This window comes from Platalea leucorodia, assembly GCF_965183815.1.
Source record: "Platalea leucorodia genome assembly, chromosome: 7".
NCBI classification, from domain to species: domain Eukaryota; kingdom Metazoa; phylum Chordata; class Aves; order Pelecaniformes; family Threskiornithidae; genus Platalea; species Platalea leucorodia.
Genome location: NC_138829.1, coordinates 9158885 through 9176003, shown reverse-complemented (window position 1 = coordinate 9176003; position 17119 = coordinate 9158885). Strand labels below are relative to the sequence as shown.

General features: G+C 38.0%; 1 protein-coding gene across 4 annotated transcripts in view; it reads right to left on the bottom strand.

The window, feature by feature from the left end:
* Nucleotides 1-17119, bottom strand: part of BRF1 (BRF1 general transcription factor IIIB subunit) — a 175139-nt gene that overhangs the window by 99414 nt on the left and 58606 nt on the right. For 3 of the 4 annotated variants that reach the window (XM_082318545.1, XM_082318548.1, XM_082318547.1), the window contains one exon: nt 7229-7260. In XM_082318545.1, coding sequence (XP_082174671.1) covers nt 7229-7260 — 32 coding nt within the window. Of the gene's footprint in view, nt 1-5034; nt 5162-7228; nt 7261-17119 lie in introns of all 4 variants that reach the window. The other variant, XM_082318546.1, reaches the window with a different exon arrangement.

Sequence of the window (17119 nt, the reverse complement as noted above, 5' to 3'; positions counted from 1 at the left end):
CGTACATAATATGATGTTAATTCACTCTGTATTTAATGGGAAGTATTGAATATCTTCCATGCTTTGTCTGACCAATGGTTGGACTGGTCTAGAAGATACAAAAGTACAGTCTTAACATTTACCATCCTTTCATTCTAGTCTAGGACCCCCTCCCCCCGCCAAATTCAGAGTAGTACTCCTCCCTCTGGCTCTGACATCCAAGTGCTTGATGTTTGTCCCCATCAAACCATGCCACTCTCCAAGAAACTCCTCCCAAGCAAGCGTTCCATAAACGCAGTCATCAAAGACCAAAAAAATATGAAGAGGCATAAAGAAGCACTTTTTTAGTGAAGTTCTAGCAATCTAAGCGGGTGCTGAATTAAATCTAAAGCAAAGACAAATGCATAATAAAATTGCTCAACGACTGTTTTTTATCTTCCTCTCCTTGGCCTAAATAAAAGTCTCAGGTCTATTTGAGAAGTAATGTACTTAAACGTAACCTGCTTTTCCACTTCACCCACATCATCAGTATTTTATGACCAACTTCAAGGTGTAGGCAGTGCATTTACACAAAATAATAAATTCAAATAGAAATTTCAAATAGAAATGATACATCAGGGAATTTCTTTCTTTTGATCACAAAGAGCATTTCTTTGCAGTTTCTGGTTACTACCTATTTAGAAAGAAAGCATAATATACAGTGGATTACATGCTCTATATTGTTTTCCTCATGAAGCTCACACATTTTTAATGCCAAGGTAAAGTCACAAAAAGAATCAGGAATATTTAATTGCTTCCAGTTTTCCTGGCAAATCAGTAAGAAAAGAGGCCCTCTCAAACAATATGCTTCTCATCTTTAAAAGTTACCAGATATTCACAGGTTCTGAGGCATCTCTCATAAGTGGGAAATTAAAGATGGCATAAAGCTCACCGAGAAATCTGTCATGGCATTGGACTGCTGAAACATGATATTTAAGAACTTCTGGCTTTAGTGGAAGCAAGCCCTTTCACTAAAATTTTATGCCACTGTCACTAATGTCAATTGTTACTCATGCACACACACACCCCCTGTGTCAGATGAGATATGGTAGATAATAGGCATATAGATAGAGTCTGTCTTTACTCTCATCATTTGTATGGTCTTTTTGCACTCCATTAAGCTTAGAAAATTAAGAGAATTAATTTAGAGGACTACTTTAATTTCTAGTTCTTTCTTCATTAAGAACTTCTTATAAAAATTCATATACTCCAATCCATCAAAAGCTTAATGCTCCATATTTAGAACCATATGACATTTGCATTCATAAAACCTAATTTTATATGAGTCCTTAGAATGGTGAACAAACAAAAATGCCCTTCTAAACGGAGGTCTCTGGCTTCGACTTGAATTGGTGCAGCTTTAAAGCTTGCCACATCGATTTTGGCCTCTGTTCTCCCTTCTTAATTTAAAAGTATAGTACTGAAAAAACAGTATTTTCCCCAACCCTTCCCAATCAAAATTGTCAAAGTGTAACAATTGTTTCATACACTTTCATAAGACTTGTGCTCTCCCTTTGTGTATTTTGATCAGATATTAACATTTTCTAAACTTGATGCAATCCCTAGGTTTGAACATCAATACCTAGTACAGAGAATGGTGTTAACCTCTGTTAGAGGGGATATTTTAAGATATCTGCATACCCTGATAGTTTTTACTGTATTATTTTACCTTCAGTTCACATTTAACAGAATAAATTTACAAACATATAGACCTGCCACTGAGTTTGTGGTTTGGTTGGGTTTTTTTGGTTTTGTTTTGTTTTAAGAAAAAACAAACAAACAAACTTCGATTCTTCAGCAGGAAGACATCATTCAAGACAAAAAGTATGTGCTCACCATGGCACTGCAAAAAAAACTCAAAAAAAAAACCCAAACAAAAACCAACACAATGTTTTTACCCCTAATTTTTACGGAGAACTTAAGATTCTGTAAGATGTTGTCCTTTACCAATAGTTCCTTCTGCTCTTGTTACAGCAGACTCTATATTAGTTAAAAGGGGCATTTGGAGAAGGAATGGCTTCCAATTATTCAGTCAAACCTTTATAAAAAGATCCTTCTACTTGTTATAGTCTTTGCCCTTCACAGTATTTTTTGGAGACACAGTCTTTTCATTTCACATGTCAGTCATCTGATTCTGATTGCAAAGGGACACGTCCATAGGGACTCCTATCCTTTCATAATTTCCTCTTGCTTTCACATCATGCCTGATGTGTTCACAAATACCAATATACTTCCACTTTTAGAAATAACAACAAATACCTCCTTTCCAGTGGCCTGGGAATTCAGCTGTTCATCAGTCTAACACCTTTAAACTCTCTTTGGGAAACAGGGAATCTCCCATTCATAAAGTTACCAGGTCACTTTACCTTCTGGACAGTAGCAAAAAAATAAAGCTGCAATCGTTGAATGAAAGTTTTTGCTTGACGGTAAGTTCCATAAATTTATAAATCAATACTCTTTCACTATGAGCAATTTCCAAAAAGATTTTTCAAGACCATGGTGCAGCATTCTGGAAAAATATTACAAATGGTGACGGTGATTAAGGTCTTCTATCTTTCAGAAAGACAAAGACCGGGCAGTTGGAACACGATGAGAATTCACACTGCGAAACATCCATGGCTGCTTGCCTAAATAATTAAGCAAGCATGAAAAGCAAATGAGTTTTTAAGGAGAGTATCTGTTGCTGGGGAAAGAGGCACCTGTGGTTATTTGATTCATTATTAACATTTCTAGTATAGTAATGCCTGGAGGTCCCAACCAGGTTGTTTAAATTAACTCAATCAACATAGCAATTTGCATAGGGGCAATAAAGGCAAATGCAGTCAACATGTTAATAACTTTAAATGAACAAAGGGTATTAAAAACTGAAGCAATGAGTACAGTCTTTAAAAAAAATACTCTATTTTACCCTTCTCTGAACTAAAACTTCGTATTTTTTGGAGGCATATTGCAACCAGAACATTACATTTAGCCTTGAAAGACAATATACAAAACTGCAAACACATACCAAACCCAGCTTGTCCAACTGCAGTTCAAAGAGAGACACAAATCAAAATTAAGCAGCTTCCTCTCATGCTATGCTTCAAAGCGCTGCCCTCAGTCTGGGGACTCTGAAGGGAGAGTCTACTTTTGCTAATCACATATGTGGTAGTCATAGCATTCCTCCTCCAACACCACAGCTGTACAATAAACGATTATCATACCATCTTGCATAGATGTAAAGTCAAAGAGTAATTTGCAACAAGTATAAAGGAATCAGGGAGGCCAATGCTGCCTTTCAAAAAAAACCAGAAACAACAAGCATATAAAAATAACTCGCAATAAAAATCCTTCTGGACAAGAAAGTACTGTTGCTTGACTAGACAAACTGAAGAGAAGACACAGGGGATGAGAGTTGTGTTTTGAAGTGGAAGAGAGACTGAAGGAGGACTAGACGAAGCAGGTACCACATACTGATTTTCACTTCTTGTACACCCCCTTCCCTTACCTAGAATTGTAGTTAGTTCAGGTTGGAATGAATCTCAGGAGGTCTCCAGCCCAGCCTCCTCCTGCTCAAGGCAGGGTCAGCTATGAGAACAGACCAGGCTGCTCAGGATCTTGAAAACCTCCATAGACAGAGACTTCAAAACTGCTCTGAGCAACCTGTTCCAACGCCTGACTGTCCTCATGGTGAAAAACCTTTTCTTGATATCAAAATATCTCATTTTAATTATGTCCGTTGCTGCTAATCCTCCTGCTGTGCACTCCTGTAAAGAGCCTGGCTCTGCCTAACATCTTTTCAGTAAGCATTAGCCTTATTTAAGAGCAGGACACACCACAAGGCACACTAAAAATTATATTCTACTAGGCTGAAGTTGGAGATCAAAGCACTGCCAACACCTCTTCCCAAAAAGTCTTTTATGACCACATTGCAAAGACCATGACACTGGAGATTACAAGAGAAAAAAAAGAGGAAAAAAAGAAGAAACTGCCATTTCCCAGGATGAGAAAGGCAGCATTTCACCACACCAAGATCACAACTGTAGCCAACTAGTTCTCCAGGTGGAAGGAATGAGGTGCTCTGAAACAGGTGAGCAAACTTAAACTGTTCAAAAGTTGGGCCAAGGCTAGACAAGCTTCACAACTCTCCTAAACAAGCAAGGCCTGTCGCTTAGATTGGACTAACAAAAAAGCAAACAAAAGGCCTGATTACAGACCTCCCTAAAGATTATATTTGCAAGTAAAATGCAGTATCTGAAAATATAAGCAAGTACTTTCCCTGTCAGAGACTGATGACTGATCGTCCTTCCAACTCAATCAACATGCAGCATGGCTCTGCTCTGCACAAGGAAGGAGCCTGATTTGTAGCAGTGGTCTGGACATTTTCAGTTCGTTTCAGATAATGCTTTAAAGTCTAAATGTACCAGCGGCATACTGAATCTGACAACACTTTCAACAGGAGGTTTCCAAGACGTAGAACATATTTCACCTGAAGATAAAATGGCAGAAAAAAATACCAAAGAAATTGCTTTTCTAATAAAAATAAAAAAAGACATTTTGGCTTTTCCAAGATGACAGCAATTTTGAAGCTCCAAAAACTATTATGAAATGTAGCAGTTCTCCAGTGGAACAAGACAAACTCCCACATCTCAGTCATCAGCATAAGAGGAAAACTGATTGACTTCTTAGACTACCATTAACATTGAAAACTAGTCTCCTCTATTGCTAAGCTTTAGCTGCATAATGCTATTCTAAAAGCATATTACACTATAGGGGACAGCTTTTTTATTTTTTTTATGGAGAATGGGGGACCAAATCCCAAAGCCACTCAATAAAGACAGGAAGAGAGGTTGTACAAGAAGTACAGACCACAGCCTAAGAGGCCACACTTATGATTTCCCTTCCCTTTTTTTTTTTTTTTAAAGCTAAATAGAACAAGAGAGAAAGAACACAAACATGATAGGTCATTAAACAAATACTGAGTTGCAGGTAACAGCAGATTCAAATCTTCATATTATTCTTACTTTTAGCTACCACCTTTCTTGTGTTGTGGACTACAGAGAGTGTTGGCTCTCCCAGCACTTGCAAGACACTGGTTGAAGGTCACCGATGTGGAGGGTGCCATAGGTGGGATGCAGAATGGCACAGCTAATATTGTTTCCAGCTGCAAGATGGCAAAAGGAAGCAATGGATGGCCTTTTTCACAGGCTTTCATTTATCTTTTTTGCTGGTAGCTGGAGTTACAGCTTACTTTTTGTTTTGCTTTTAGATGAAGCAATACACGAAAGGTTGTTATGCCCTTTCTTCCCCCCCCACCCCCCCAAATGCACTGAAACCTATTTCAAGGTGTTCTGTAATTCAGTCAGTAGCCTCCATGAAGATACTCCATCAGGGTGTTTCATTTGGTAACTAACTTCAAAAAATTCCTGCAGCCAGATGATTAGCAGCCCTGTGGGTCACTTTACCTCCCGCAGCAACTGAGCTGCATCAGGTAGAAAATTCTGAAGAAAAATCTCAAAATTTGCTATGAGCATCTAAGCAAGAGTTGGTGAAGGTCAGCAGTACCTCTTTTTTAGATTTTCAGATGTAATGTTTTTCTGATACAAAATTTGACACCTTTCTCATTTTACCAAGAAAAACAATTACCTGGACCAGTATAACATATTTTGTACAGATGAGTCTGAACAAGTTAAATATTTTAGAAGGATAATACCACTGCCACCACTACCACCACTAACAACCTTTCTTTTTCTTTAATGACATTCACATCCCAACTTCAGGATGAGAGAGATGTCCTTGAAAATAAAGGCACTTCAAGGTACTATAGTACAATCTAATGAACTAATTGCCTTTCTTTTTTAGGCACACAATCTGTGGGCAAAGGGTGATCTAAAGCAAAATACACTAAAGTTTTCTGCCTGGGCCATAAGCGTTTTGCCACCAAGATTTTTTTGTTTAGTTTTGGTGGCTTTTTTTTTTTTTTTTAAAAAAACAAACTCAGGGTGGGGGAGAAATCAAGCTAGGACCTGAAAAGCAAAAGCTCATTTATGCATTCTCAAACAGGACTTTCTGGCTAACTACAGTTAACAATAACATTTAAGATTCCTGTTTGCTCAGATTCACTTTAAAGAAGCTATGAAGTGGAGCACATCAGAAGTCTTCACACAGTTAAATACATAAATACAGATCATGATACTGAAATTTCGCATTTTTCCTCTTTCTGGGGTTGATTATTTCCCTACTACTAATCTACTTTTGTCTCTCCCATCTCCTCAGTTACCCCTGTTTAACCTTTTGGTCCCCATATGCCCCATCTCAACACTTCCTCTGGTTGGAACGTGCAGAGGGGAAAAGACAAACCATTCAATCTTTCTTGTCTGTTCCTGCTGACAATACACCTTTTTTTTCTTTTACAGATACAATACCTCTTCTTCACACTGTGTGACTATTCTTTCTTCATATTACTATGATCATTCTATTTCATAACAACTACAATGAAAAATCACCTGTATTTAGAAGGAAATAAACCTACCATTCTAGACATGCAGTATTTGGTTATAAGTAATCAAAATAATTCAATAAAAGTTTAGAAAAGAGGAAAAGGTTACTAATTTTAAGAATTAAAGATTCATTTGATTGCTGCCATTCCAGCAGATTGCTTCAAGCAATAAATAGTCTTCAGAGGATGCCATTTACCAAGACAGCTGGGAGGACAAAAATAGATGCAACTAACCTACTCATATTGTATGTAAAACAGTTGTAACATGGAGAATGAGGGTAAGACAGCATATGTCAGTAGAGCTTTCTATTTCCATGTACAGAGCAAGTACGTATTTCTCTCAAAATACATTTTATAAAACACGTCTCTGTAGTGCACTAATCCATTTACACAGTATTACCTACCAAAAAAGTTATTTCTGTCTTCAACAACTGTTGTTTTAAAAATGTGTAACATCTGACCCTGTGCCATTGCAGCAACTCTGAATCCTGATGAAAGGATCATACTAATTCTTGATACGTTACTTGCAGCATTAAAAGCAAAAAATATTTGTTGGACATTTCATTTTACTGAACAATTACTCAGATTTACAAACCCAGTGATTTTCCAGTTCAGAATTTTTAGAGAGAAGTTAAAACATCCCAAACAGCCCATGCTGACAGCTCTTTGCTTGTAATTAATCTTAAACTTTTACAATTCAACAAGAGTTTCAAATGAAAAAAGATACAATACCTGAAGAAGGTCACTGAGGTCAAGTAACATGTCTGTGAAGAAGTCAAGGAATATACATGCCTGTTGAATATGAGTGTGTTTAATTTCATTAGCAACCCCCAAAAAGGAAGAAATAAACCCAGGTTTAACTGTCAAAGAAACCAAATAAGGACTAGGTACTTGGATGCACCACTTCTCTTAACAGCCAGCATCCAGCTAACCATTCAACCCCCAAAAAACCCTGCCAGCACCCACTGCATTTACTGCAGAACTTGCCTATGTGGAGCGATGGCCTCAAAGAACAAGCCAACACTTTGTGCGACTTACAATACTCACCATATACTGCAGCCCCAGAAAGACCCAATGATAACAAAAACCAGTAACAGCAGCAAGATATAATACTCTCATTACGCTTTATTTAAGAACATAAAGCATCATCAGTCTCCTATGCCAGCTTAGGAGCCCAGAAAAACAGATGGAAGAGCAAACTAAGTTTTTCTTTTGTCCTCTTCTATGAGGACCTGTCAAAGAGCTGGAAAGTGAAAGCCATTTTGACCAAGAGAAACAGCTCTTACCTTTGAGTTCTTACTCACTCCATCATATCCTCTGCTGCTGCAAAAATATTAGGTCACTGTCTACTACTCATTATGGGCACACTTGGAACTCGTAATAGCTAACTACAAGCCAATACCACTACAAGTTTGCAGTAGATTTTACTGAAAGTAAGCACACTGTCTTAACAATAAATGAAAAAAAAAAAAAAAAAACCCACACCATTAAGCTTAAGGCACAAAGGTACCCTTCTCACTGCTATCAAAGTAAGAAACACATGCTGGATCTCCTATCAGCTACTCAGGTGTGGCTTACACATCGTAAAAGGGTTCCAGTTTTACCATTAAAAGTGTCAAAGTAAAGTGTGAGAGAAGGAGACAGAGAGAAGCAAAGACGACATGTACGCGAGGGTGTACGTGCGTTTGTGTATGTAGCAATGTGTTAAGAAATCCAGTATTAAAAAAACACAAGGACATCAGTATAGTTTGGTACATCATGGTAACGCAAGTATTAGCGTATGTTGTTCTTACAGTATTCCAGAGCAATATAGTACACGTTTCTCCTAAATATTATCAGCCATGGAAGGAAAATAATTCAGATAATGTAATCAGTTTATACATAAACATTTGTCTCACTAAGAATTTTTATCCTTGAGCATTTCTATCCTTAGTTTGCATTTAAAATTATATGAATTTAGTACTCCAAATTTGTTACAAAATTCAATACATTATGTTAATATTATTTGGTGAAAGTTAATTTTAGCATTTAAAAAAAACACAGCATAGCTGGATATTTAATTAGCTGAAAACTCAGTAAGTTGCTGAAAAAATCCAAAATTCCTTATAGATAATATTATACAAGACATTAAAGTAATCTTACATTTTAACACAGTAAGGAAATTGCTAACAAAAACCATTTGTAAAATATAGAGCTTAGAAATTTACACAGAGCAATACCGAATTCAACCCAACTTTTTGGTCAAAGTAATGAGAAAGGAGAAAATGGAAAGGCTTTAACAACGAAATTGCCAAGGAACCATACTTGTCAGCAACTCAAACAGATCTAGCAAGAAATCACTACACCAGTTTTATGATTCAGAAATATTTAGGTCTGAAAATGTTCCTAGCTCATTACTGACTTGAAGTGTCTGGTTACTCTATGCTCACCTTGAGATACCCTCACCACTGAGATAAACTAAAATTATCACCCATATCCAATAGATTTTGGTACAATTTAGGAAAAAACCCAAAGAAAAACCAAACAAAAACGCCCCAAAAAATCAAAAGAAAAGCATTGCTCATAGGTTACTGAGGCACCAATGTGCTGTCACTGGAGACAGAGCAGGAGACACAGAGAGCATCAGTGCCAGAGGCTAATTCAGATCCTAGGTGAGCCAGAGAGCCACTTTTCTAACCTAGGCACTTCAGTTACAGTCATGAAATCTGTATACCAAAGTATTCTTCATCTTCCTCAAACTCTTAAAAACACTTTGGTGGAAGACCTAAACTTAGTAACGCATTACAAGTGCTCAGGCTTTATTACTGTAAAAAAAAAAAATAAATCCACCTTTTTGTCCAAGTACAGAGAAACAGGGAGCACTGCATACATTTATAATGACAAAATATTAGAGCTAAGAAGATGGGAAATTCACTTGCAGGGTTCAGGCAACTCTGAAGCAATTTAGAGCTACACTATAGATGCTTTACCATACAGTTGCTTTGCTCCTTCGAAAAGTTAGTTCAAGTGTCCACCGAAATTGTAAGCAAAGGTCACAGTAAAAATGTGGCATTTCTGGATTTCATTTAAGGTAGCCTCCAGCAATCTCTCTCCCTGGTTAGATGTGTAGCTGCTACAGCGAAGCAAAAGCAAAGGGGAAATTTGAGTCATGCAGTAGCAACGGGTTGGCCTTTACTGTGAATATAGTGAGCACAATTATCAGCAGGAAATAGTTGTAAAAACAGGCAGTTGTTTTCAAACTTCTTTTCAAAGTTGGAACAGTTCAGGAGACCATACAACAACAGCTGAAAACAGCAGATAATACTTAATATGTATTCAAAAATTATACAATCATAAGATAAATGTTTTCTTTGAAGCTGAAAGAAAACAATGATAGTTTTACATACAGAGACTGCTAGCACATGGAAAAGTTCTCAAAGGGACAGAAAGCTACTGATATTGCAGATATACACATACAAAATAGCAGGACATAAACACAAGGGGACTTAGGTTATAAATGCACCCAATTTAAAAAAAAAAAAAAGGAAAAGGGAAAAGCCTCAACAGTTTCAACTGGTTTTCCTTTGCTGTTCATTCTTTAAGCTAATTTCACCAAGGTATGCACTGTCCATCACTAGAAACTTTTAAATCGAAGTGAGATGAGTCTAAAGGCTTTCCTTCAAAAGATTTAATTCAAGGGAATCTTTTGACCAACATGATGCAAGAGGTCAGGCTGAGTGGCCAGAACGCTCCTTTTCTGCCTTTGCAATCTAGTAATCTGTGGATAATGTGAGAGCTCATGAATCACAGCAAGAATGATCTCATTCTCAGCACCATAGGAAACAAGAGTTCATGATGAAATTAATAGTACCAGAAAGCTAAAACCCAAAATACCAAAACGAGCATGCATTTGCCCTTCAGATAGACCTACATTTTACATATTCCAGCAATCCTGAAGTACTTACATGCAGCGAAATCCCCTTGGTTTTCAGTATTAACATTTAGCAGGAGGCAAAACTGCCATTTGCCAAAGTTGTATACAGAGATGCAGGAATAAATTGTGGAAGATGCTTTTAAAATAACAATAATCATTTACAATAGAGTCGTTCCCCCTCCTAAAAAAATCTTTATATTTGTCAGACACTAAAAATCAGGAAACCTTCAAACAGATTATTTCATGCTACTGTGTCAAAATTCTTCCACTATGTAGCATGTCATATCTGGGAGATACAGGCACATATGAGCAGCAGAAAGACGACAAACAGTCTAGTATTTATTTTAGTTAGTTAGTTTTCATAAGTTACCTTCAGAACTTATTTTTACAAGCTTACTACAAAATCAGCCATACAACAGAAAGAGGACTAATGCCAAGGAATCATGACTGCAAGCCTCTCAGCAGAAATTTGACATCCATAAGAGCCGTGCTGTCTACTAATGAAGCATTACCTTTTTTCAGTTGAAGCTAAAATGCTTTCTGTTTCTAACAAAAACTAAAACCAGATCCATTAAATATATAAGATATGTAAACACAAAGTCCCTCTCTGTACTCAACAAGAGCAATTCAGTTGGCTGCAAAAGCAAAAGCAAAGCTTAATAGGAAATCTGACTGAAAAACAAAAAAAATCTCTGGATATTAAAACAAATTTTTCTCAAGTTCTGAATGAAATGAAGTATTTGCAATTGTGGTTCTGTATAAGCTACATAAGAGATGGGAACTTCCCGGAAGCACTTATAGTAACAAACACATGAAGATAAGACAAAAGGGGGGGTGGACATAGAAGTGGAGTGATACCAGGGTGAAAAACTCGTGACTGCATTTGCCTGGCCCTGAACCCAGTTTTCCACCTTTCAGTTCAACACCCAATTCACAAACTTCCTTTCACATATTTTCATACACGAAGTGATTTCTGATTATGACTTACCACAAGTCTCTCTGCTGCTTTACAAACCTTCACCATTTTAATTAGCAATTAATTAAAACTGACTGACAGCACTAATTGTTTATCTTAAACATTTCTGTTCCCAATGACACTGAATTAAAATGATTAGAAAATAACAACCAAAACCAATTCTTTTGTAGAAAACTCATTTCTGATAACTCTAATAAAAGCTTTGCCTTGAGGCTGAAATCCTAGAGAGCCAGTTTCCAAAGTTTAAGTTTGCAATTTTGTGCAAAGAAGTCCACAGGGCACAGGCTGCATTCCAGTATACAAATAAAACAGCATTTAGCAAATCAAACTGGTAAGCACAAGTGCCATTTTCATAAAAAGCTATGTTTATTTATGTGTAGATTAATGCATGAGCAAAAAGAATTGCATTTTGGTCTGTGGGGTTTTTGTCCTTCTTTGCACAGAGCTGCACATCTGTATTTCATAAAACTATATTTTTGTACATTCTGTATTCTAAAATCCCCAACTTAAGGACAAAAAGCAGTGCTGCACTCCTTCACCAGGTACATCAGGACATTTCTCTAGCAGTACCCTTTCAGCACATGCAACACCCCATCTTCATAGTTAAGACAAAGTTAACAGCAGTAATTCAGCATCGTACAACCACCTAGGCAGACTGTTAAAAAAAGACGACAGCCATTTCGGGCTGCATCCAGCCTGCCTGATTTCATGGCGTTACCTGGAAGGGTTAGAAGTGTAGCCTCCTGGCTCACCTAAGCTCTGAATTAGCCTCTGATACCAGTTCTCCCTTCCTCTGTCTCCAGTGACTGTAGACAAAATCTAGGGCAACTGGGCTGCTGACTGGTGCCACAGCCGGTTAGACTGGATGGATCCAACGCCTGCGAGCTACATTAACCTTCAGACTCCCCAATGCACGTACAGTTCAGTCTTTTAAGTTAATGCTGTAGCTTTTCTTAATAATTGTCTTCAGAGTCATTCCCATTTACAGGAATATTTTCAAAGGATGCCAGGCTAGCTGAATATGCAGCAAGCGTTCAGCACTTTTGAAAATGCTGCCCTTAGAGAATACGGTCTTCAAAGGACTGGGGCTAGGCTCTATTCCTAGTGTTACTGACTTCCAAGTAAATAACTTGCTTTCTGGGATATTGCAAAGTATTTACATAGTCACATGTAAATTTATAACACAGCATAACACAACCAAAAAGTTAAAAAAAAAAAAAAAACACATTTCTTGTCCCAAAAAGCTTGTACAGTCAACTTCGCAATTATTCAGGATATCAGATGGACAAAATATGCAAAGGATATCCATACTAAGCTACTAAGAGATAATCTAGTTGGTGTATTTACTTTGGGAAAAGAAAATTTAGGTATAGAATGAAAAAGTAATTATTAATTTAAAAGTTTTGAGAGAGATGAGGTTAATTTTCAACCTGGATGATATGACCATGTATGAACAAGTTGGCTACATTCAAACAACAAAAAGTCTCCAAGCAAGAAAGACGGACCCCGTCCCCTGAACAGTAAATTGAGCAAGTGCTGGTAAGGGAAAACAAGACAGGTTGCTAGGAGAAGCAAGGTTTAAGGAAGAACTTAAAAGAAGAGTGGGGCTGGCAGACAAGAATGGGAGAGAGGCACCAGGAAAGGAGCAAAGCTCAGGCTGCAAGGGAAAAAGAAACAAGAGTAAATAGTAAAATCACTGCAGAAAACATCCTGTGTCTGAAAAGAGTTCAAACACATAAGCAGGTATGAAATTGCACAGTCCAAAAAGCTGCACAGGATGACCATTTGGTAATACAGTGGGCATAAAAAGAAAGCAGCTGGGAAGGAAGACACAAATAGTAAAGATTTAAGTAAATGTAAAGGAGTTCAGTTCTCTCTCTTTTCCCTGTGTACAAAGTCTGTAAATGTTATGACTCTTGTACCAACAGTGAAAGAAAAGTTTCACAGAACTCGGAGGTGCAGATTTGAAGAACTGTTCTGAGATGACAATTGGGTATTCAGCACAGCAGCAACACACATTTGGAAACATGAAGCAGCTGGCTGAGACAAAAAAACAGCAGAAACTAGGAGCAGAGAAAAAAATCCCTGCCTGCTCAGAGGCAGCAAAGGAAAACCAGCACTGTCATGAGCCCGACACTCTGCTTTTCAGAAAGCTCCAAATGGAAGAGTTTGGAAAGATGCAAAAAAAGAAAAAAGAAAAAAACAAAACAAAACAAAGCAGAATAATCTCAGCCAGCCTGCCCCAAACTGGCTTGATTCTGGCCCATTACCATCCCCTTCCCTGGGCTGCTATTTGTGCAGCAATGTGCCAAACCAGCCTAGGGAACTGTCAAATATTTTTTCTTTCCCCCCCGCCCCATCCCCGTTTTCAGCTGGATTAACTCCCCAGTTCACATGTAACTGCACAAACACCTGGGCTGACAGAAGGCAGGGGACGGACTGGGGGAGGACTGAGCAGGCAAGGGCAAAGCAAGATGACTTCTTTCTGAAGCCGTGCCAGCTTACACTGGCTTAAAGCATTCATCAAAACTGGAGCCTGAGACAATCTCTCAGTCACCCATCCCACCTTCTCAAATTTCTCTTTAAAGTAACACTGTTTGCCGAGTTCTCCCCAGCTTGCTGCAAAACACAAAGACCTACCTTATCTGAAAGAGAGACCTTAAAACAAATAAGGAGCAAAAGCCTGCAGAAAAACTGCTTTACAGTAAACCAAAATCTTGTAAAACTGATTACACCTTCCTTGTTTTAAGTACATACACAGTTCCTGTGTGAAAGTTTATCATAGTACTGTTCTGGTTTACCCACAGTAAACGCCCAGCTATACTTTTCGAAAAGTAGCATTACCGTGCTCAATTAAACCAGAACAAAACCAAATTCTGTAGATACAGAATGTTTTACATTTTCCATGCTAGAAGCCAAGCGCTACATCTTTGCTTTCATACCCATACTGAGTCTAATGCACTGGTATTAAGTGCTCCTCGGAGAATTATCCCAACAGACCTTTGCTGGGATGGGAGCGCGGCAGCTGCTGTGCCCAGCACTGGGACATGGCAAAGTCTGCACAAACTCAGATGCTGCTTTCCTGCCAGTATCAGTGAACTTGATTTATCCGTGCACCTGCATTATCTAATATCTTATACGTAAAACAGCACCACTCATTTAGGAGAAAATTTCTGACACTACAGCTTTTGTTTTAGGAAAAAGTATAGCTTCAAAAAACTGAATTGCACCCCTGCCGTTCTGAGGCTGCTGACTCCTTTATGGCCTTCGGTGGGAAGTACAACAATCGCATGTGTTAAATTCCCCATTCTCAAAGGCCTTTAAGAGAATCATATCAGCCCATGCCATGTAACACAATGACAGAATAAACCCTTCTGTATCAGATGCCTGTAGGCACATACCTGTGGAAACCTTTTTCGTTTATTGAGCTTGATACTTACTGCCATGCGCCAAAGGGAGCCCTTGTATTTGGAAAGCAGGCAGTACAGGAATACCTTTCCCCCTAATGGTGTATTCCTGTTGATCAGAAAACCTCACCTCGGCAGGCAGGAGAGCTCTCTGCATTCCCACTCTCCCTCACACCTCCAGCACTCTGTCAGAAAACGCCAGGCCTAACGGCTCCACGGACGTGGCCGGCTCTCTCCTGAGGCATGGACCGAGCAACACTCACGAACGCTACCAAACTGTTAATTACTAGTCTTGTAGTAATCAGAGCATCTGATTAAAGGCATTACAGTAATTCACGATAACTTCCTCAATCACCTATCTTTGTTATAGAACTTAAATGCAGCATGGAGCTGAAAACTGGGCGCTTAGGACTAGTTTATCAGCAGTGCTTGGAAGTCAGGACGACATGCCACTTTTACACTGGCTGAACTCCTCAAAGCAGTCTGGTTTAGTCATTTTCAATAAAATAAATAGAAACACTTATGCTCCACATCAGTGGGTTAAAAAAAATCCTCAACCCATGCTTTCATTTTAAGAAATGACTACACTAAATATAAAATAGATTTTTACATGTTCACTGTAGCAGAAACCTACATAACAGCACAGAGGTATACAGAATTTGATTTTTGTTAGAGAGTTACATTTTCTAAACTGGGCTTGCTTTATTGTTCATAAATAGCAGCTTATCCCAAATGAGTTACTAATAAAGCATTTTACCAAATGTAGAATAATGCATCTCGCACAGGCTATGCTTTAGAGTACCACTGTAAGAGTGTCCAAGGGAGGTTTATTTAGCAGTATGGGAGCAGAAAACTCACATTACCTCCTTGGAGAGTTACCCAGGTATCTTGGGATACGGTAACAGACAGAAGGAACTGAGTCAGCACATTTGAATTTACCAACCTGTGGACAAGATGCAATATGCAACCATGTCTTCACTTCTACTTCACAGCAATGCACAAAGAGACTACCTTAAGCTGTCACCGGCAGGGTGAGGAGATACCTTCACTTCCTGAGAGTCCAAATAAACAGGGCTCAAGAAGAACTAAAAAAAAGAAAGTTAACTGAAATAGCTTTTCTAACTTTAAAAATATCAAATACCAGTTTTAAATACCTTTCAGGGCTAGAGACAAGTGATGCATCATGCTTGGAAACAGATACAATTCTCAACATGACACATTTCCCTTCAAGGATATAAATTTGTTTCAAATTTAAAATCCAGTATATTATATCTCGAGAAGTTGCCCCTAGAGAAAGATTAAATTTGGTCCTTGAACAAGTATAATACAGCAGGTGGAGGGAAGAGTTTATATGTCAGGGAAGAAAGACAACGTATCTGAGATTTTAAGGTAGCTAACTTTTCAGAGAGTTCAATTAGATCATCTCAAAGATTGATTCTCATATTGAGCTGGGAAAACACAGTTACAGGCATTTGATACACTTTGTATTTTATCTACACAAAAGGGTGCAAAATAAATGCTTCCCATTTGGAATCAGTTTTTCCCCAAAAACTGAAAGGCATAGCCTAGAGGGACTCTAGGCTGTGCCTCAAGACACTGGGTTTCTGTTTCCATTTTTGCTCCTGCCCCACAAAAAAAAAAAAAAAAAATCCTTCTTTGTCATGTTTTTATAATGGAAACAACAGTTTCCCCTTCCTTTGTAAAATGCTCTGAAATCTTCCGATTGTCCCACTATTATAATACACATTTTGACTCTGGGGTTCCCAAGTCTCTCCAAAAGTTCAGAGAAACAAGCTTTCATATATATTTCAGTTATAATCTCCCAGTAGGTAACTAACTTTATGGGCAACAAATATTTTTCAGACCCTCTCCCTGCCTTTGAAAGACCCAAGCTGCATCTTGTCTTAATGCAACATCCTGATCTAACAACTGGGTTTATGATATGCAAATCAACGTAAAAATTTGTCACCCTGTCCAAAACACACAAAAAGGGCTTAAGAGCTAAGTGACATCCTGAGCTCCTTATAATAAAAAGAGATGCAATGTGTATCACAGATTCAGTCCCTCCTTTAAGTACGCCAGTCCTAATTTTCATGCCTCTATTATCCAAAACACATAGCTAAGAAGCTCCTATAATAACTTTAAAATCCTTTATTCAGTTTAGTATTTAATTTGATTTTGCACCAATTTGCTCTAAAATCACTTTATAAATACACATATCAATTCTCAGCGTTAAAAAAGATAAAGCAAGTGTCAACTCCTTATTTACTGGTTATTCATCTTTATGAAGGGATCCTTAAGGAGCAAAAGGAAAACTCTTTATTGGG